This window comes from Pinus tabuliformis, chromosome 4_1, assembly GCF_031772625.1.
Source record: "Pinus tabuliformis cultivar Carrire ecotype Pingquan chromosome 4_1, CPIR1, whole genome shotgun sequence".
Taxonomy (NCBI): Eukaryota; Viridiplantae; Streptophyta; class Pinopsida; order Pinales; family Pinaceae; genus Pinus; species Pinus tabuliformis.
The window spans coordinates 171,287,302-171,292,853 of record NC_142303.1 but is presented as its reverse complement, the minus strand read 5'-3'; the positions used below and the strand labels follow the sequence as shown (position 1 = coordinate 171,292,853).

Here is a 5,552-nt window from a genome sequence, read left to right as displayed (position 1 = left end):
TAAAATGGAATTATAACTTCCACTACTTTTTTTTTCAAATTTGAAAAAAATTAGCCACTGTAAGGTAATTTGAAAAAAAATGGGCACCATAAGGTAATTAAATTTATCTACTTATTAACATATTACATATCATTATAAGGAGGTAGATGCATGGAGAGTTACCCTTCACCCCACAAGGAAAGTAATGTGCACCTATGAATGGAGTTTATGCTCTATGTTAAACAACAAAACTAAAGCTTGCACTCTCTTGCAAGAGATTATCAAGGATACAAATTTCTGTATTCAAAATCTAACTATGCTAGGAGATTCTTGATTGATTATCAAGCACGTGTAGTTCAATTATAATCCATCAAATTCGAGTTTATCCTCCATGCTAAAAAGGATCAGACAATACTTCAATGATTTTGATTTGATAAAACGGCACCATATTCTACTTCATGAACACAATGGCATGGAGAATTCAAAAGTAAATAGTGCAACTCAAGGAAAAAAGGGACTTTACATGTTAATGACTAAGCCTATGGTCAAACTCTCTCACAATCTATTTCCCTTGCCATATGTCATAACATCATTAAGACAAATGACGATGAGCATGTCAAGGCCTTCTAATGAAGCTAGGACATGACTTTCACATCCCCACAACACGTTTCATGTATCTTGCACAACAAGGTGGTATTATGGCATCAACCCCCAATTCAAAATTCATTACTCCTTTTTGGTCTTAGGGGAGAGATGTTGTGTTTAGCCTTAGAGAGCTTAGACACTCTGGCTCTGCTCCACTCCTCTTAATACATATCCCTCTTGTGTTTCTAGCAAGGGCTAGATTGAAATACAACACAAAGGTTCTCTACTTGTTATCTTTCTACATTCAATTCAACTTCTCTTCTTATTTAGAAAATCATTGGTGGGCCTCATCAAGGTGGAGAAATGAACCTCATTAATCTTGGTCTTTATCAATTGAAAATAGTTCTTGGATTAGGCCCCTCACTCTTACAAGTTTTCATCTTTAATTTGAAGGATATCTCACATCGATAAACTATCAAGACTTATAAGAGATGTGACATGCTCTTTAGAAGATTGCAAATAAGAACACCTTTTTTACATGTCAACTTTGGTCTCTCTGAATGAGAACTCTAGAAAAAAAGAGTGTAGTGTCAATCTTAAGATGGATTTTTTAATGAGTATGATGAATCAACATAAGGTCCAGTTGGATGCCTTGGAAATAACAATATAGGAGCTCAAGACCAAGAAGGAAGCAAACTTAGTTGAATTATAGGACAAAATGTCAACCAATCGGTGAGGATTCTAATTGGATCTAAAGTTGTGCACTCCTAATGGGAAATAATATGGAAAGCCTCTTTGTTTATCCAATGCAAAGCAAATCCACAATAATTGAAATTTGGTACTTGATACTTACCTTAAAATTGTATCGCAGAGGAACCCAACAACCCGCCTCATGTAACTACTAGTAAGCCTCCTCCTCCCCATAGCCCGAATCACAACAAAGGGATTTGAACCTGCGTCTTTCAAGTTTCAATGATTTCAAATTTCTCGATTTAACCAATTAAACTTCCCAAAACATGTTTTATCAAATTTTATTAAAATAATTTATTTCTATATTTTAAATTCTTTAAAATAATTTTACACTTTCATTTTTTTTAATTTTTATCAGTTTGTTTTAAAAAAATAATAAATTCTTGAAATACAACTCTACTAGGAATAACCTCTCTACAAAACCTAACATAGTTACAAACTCTAATTTCAATCTTTTTATTAACATAATCATGTCTGATATTTCTTTAAAATACTACTCCATATCATATCATATTACACAATAATTCATACATATTATTTAAAATATCCTATTACACAATAGTTCATACATATTATTTAAAATATCATATTATACAATAATTCATACATATTATTTAAAATATTAAAAAATATATACATGTGACTTCTAACCCTCGCACTGCGTAAGAAACAACCCAATAAAATATTTCCTTACCAAAATAATATTAAAAAATATATGTTTTTTTTAATAAATTAGTTAATTCATATTATCAATTATCAAATAATAATTAATAGCAACCAATATAATTATGTTTATAAATAATATATATTTTAGGATAAGATTTTCACAATTTAATTATTAATAATTATTAGGTAGATAGTAAGGATTTAATTCCCATGAAATATTTTAGAATATTCATATTAGTATACATAAATCTAATGTTGAAATTTATCTCCAAACTAGTCATGCTCTTTGTGCCTTTTTACTTAAATTGATTAATTAAAAAATATATATTTTATAAACAAGTGTGATATGAAGTGAATTATCATTTTTTTGGACATGTGATATTGATAAGTCATGATATTAAACCATGATATCGTAACAAAACCTATTTACAAATTAATAATCTCCATGGTAAAGTGGAAGAATTAAGAATCTTGTTCCATATTTTTTTAAAATGTATATATATTTAACTTATTATTAATTAATTGCTATAAAACTCCATAATAATAACCCCTCATAAACAGATTCTAAGCCTATGAAGGATGACACAAGCACGTATATGTAAGCAAGGTATAAATCCATATGAAGAAACATGAATCCTTTAACTCCATGATTTCATATCTATTATTGAATCAAACCGAGTCCATGAATAAAATAGACATCCATAAACGATAGCAAATTTTGCACATTCCTAGACAACATAAAATACTTATCTATTTAATAATTTCTCAGGATTAGGAAACTAGTTGCATATGAATGACTTTCCATTAATAATAATAAAAATTGAAAATAAATTATAATTTAATTAATTTTAATGATTTTTTTTTTAATTTTAACAAGGTGAAATGTTTAATACTTAATATAAATTGGTGTGGATTTATGTTTAGCAACCACTTCATTTATACATCTTTCGGTGGTTAGCAACACTTTGCTATTTTCTAGATACCCTAACAATTAAGCTTAATGGTTAAATTGACCGGAAGTGATTTGATTTTTTAAGTAAATTTGTCTAATAAAGATATTTCGTAGACCATGCACATGATTCGCATGATGTGTTGGTTGGGGCGGTTGGCTTTCGCACCCCAGTCACGTTAGATTCCTGCGGGAGCTGCAACGCGCAGCAGCATTTGTTTCGATGATGATGCCTATGTGTTTCGATGTGATGTATTCTGCTCGATTCGGCGATAAATATTGTATGATAAATCTGCTTGCCTCGACGATATTTGATGTATTATAATTCTTCAGCAAAAATTCTCTTCCCCACTAAAAAAATATTTTGTAGACCAAGCAGTGGAGATGATCTCCCAGAATCCGAAAATCCGTTTGGTATTTATCATACTGCGTGAACGGCATATATATACATATACGCAGGCTCACGTCTACGATATATTTGTAAAAAGTTTCGAGTGGAGGGTTTTGTACGTACGGAGCACAGCATTCCAATTTCCAAGAGATCTATAAATGCAGGCCACAGCGCATGGGTTTGCACAAATATTTGGGTGGCTTTTCATTGCGCGGAGGACCAATCAAGCATACCTGTCTGCTATTTTTCACAGAGCTTCTTCTGTTGTATCGTGAGGTCTAGTGATCGAATCCCCATGGCCAGGTGGCTTTCAGTTTTGGCCCTGGGAGGAGGGGCCGGAACTACAACCTGGGCGGCCAGCGCGGGCGGTTTCCTGCTGGTGGTCACATGCGTACTAGCGGTGGCGGCTGTTGTTATGGCATCTTGTGCAATACACCTGCACTTCCACGCTAAGGACGACGACAGAACTCGCGGGGATGCTATAACTCGTAGCGCTAGCACCACGGACTCGGGGGCTGATGCCTTTCACAGTTTCAACTGTTTTCCCAAGTATTCAGGCCGGGCGCTTATCAACAGCAGCAGGAAACTGCTGATTTCTAAGAAATGGGGGAGCAGCGAGGAAGAAGATGAGGTGAATGCATATGATCGTGCTGTTATGCAAGAGGAGGGCGGAGGAGATTCCCTGTGGCAGAGGAATATTCTGATGGGCGAAAAGTGCGAGCCCCCGAATTTCTCAGGCACTATAATTTACGACGATAAGGGCAACCAGCTGCCTGCGTTCCCTCCGCGCTCTCCCAGACTCAACATATTTCATCCTTCTCTCGACCAGGTAATTTTTTTTAGTTTATTAAAAAAAAAAAAAAATTAGTTTGATTGTTTTCAAAATAGTTTTGTTTTTTTAATCTGGTATAATAGTAATTTGGTAATATGTCAAGGTATTTTTTAATGTGAAATCATTTATTTAATTGCTTGTTTTGTTTTTGTTTTTATGGAAAGTAATAAATTGAATATGATGAAAATATAGTCAGTAATTTGGTACTATATTATGGTATTTTTTAATGTGAAATCATAATTTAATTACTTGTTTTTGAATACAGTCCAACTAAATTTAAAAAAAAAAAAAAAAAAAAAAATCTGCTCTATTTTGTTGATTAATATTATTAATAATAGTTTTTTTTTTTTAATTAATTCATCGCAGCCGGAGGCAGTTCAACAGCGATGATAAAATTTTAACATGGAAGCGGGTGGAACGTTGCTTTACTTGTCCATGTGACCACGGGGTTCGGCCATAAGAGAGTTCAGCGTAACAAGAAATGAAATTAAAGTGCAGAGAAATCTATATAGTATATAGATAAATTAATGGAGTGGTATTTTGGTATTATACTTTATTTGCCCTTTGTATAAAAGTTGCTCCAAGGTCTAAAGGTTATGATCATTTTGTTGGTAAATGACAACATGTCCATATTGCTATGGAGTGAGAGGGTGTTTTTAATGATAAAATGAAAACAAATTATAAATATATAATTTTACTTAAATTTGAAATTAAAAATATATCATTTTATTTCAATTATATATTTCTCATGAATTTATGTGTTTTATTTTATATTTGTAATGGATTTATATTAATTTTCAATAAATTACTATTATCTTAATAAAATTATATTGGTTAATTTTAAAATTATCAATCTCTTACTGTTCAAATAATAAATTTAAAAATGTCACCTCAAGTCATTAAACTATATAATAAATTTATCACGGTACAGATTTGGAGAAAATCCAAATCGTTGTTAAGTAAAAAAAAAAAAAAAGGTTTTGTCTTATAATGAATTTATCAAGGTATATATTTGGAGAAAATCCAAAATAAATTTATGAAGGTATTTTTTTCCACTGAGAGAGTGAATCCCTGCGGAACAATCACAATACATCATATATCACCGAAGTGAGCAGATTTCATCATACAATATCGCCAAAACAAACAGAATACCTACAGAATATGAAAGTATATATTTGGAAAAATTCCAAAATAAATTTATGAAAATACATATTTGGACAAAATCCAAATCGTTATTAAGTTAAAAAGTAAAGTGTTTGTCTACTATATATTTAGAAAAAGCCCAAAATAAATTTATGAAAGTACATATTCGGAAAATCCAAAATAAATTTATGATTCAGAGAAAATCCAAAATAAATTTAGAAGGGTACATATTTGGAGAAAATCCAAATCGTTAAGTT

General features: G+C 31.5%; 1 protein-coding gene across 1 annotated transcript; it reads left to right on the top strand.

Annotated features, from left to right (window-relative positions):
- The first annotated feature begins 3,495 nt into the window (after positions 1-3,495).
- On the top strand, positions 3,496-4,820 carry LOC149174727 (uncharacterized). Its single transcript, XM_089422667.1, has 2 exons — positions 3,496-4,149; positions 4,519-4,820. Exons 1-2 carry the CDS (start codon positions 3,616-3,618, stop codon positions 4,540-4,542), a joined length of 558 nt encoding a protein of 185 aa, XP_089278793.1. The 5' UTR covers positions 3,496-3,615; the 3' UTR covers positions 4,543-4,820.
- The last annotated feature ends 732 nt before the right edge of the window (positions 4,821-5,552 follow it).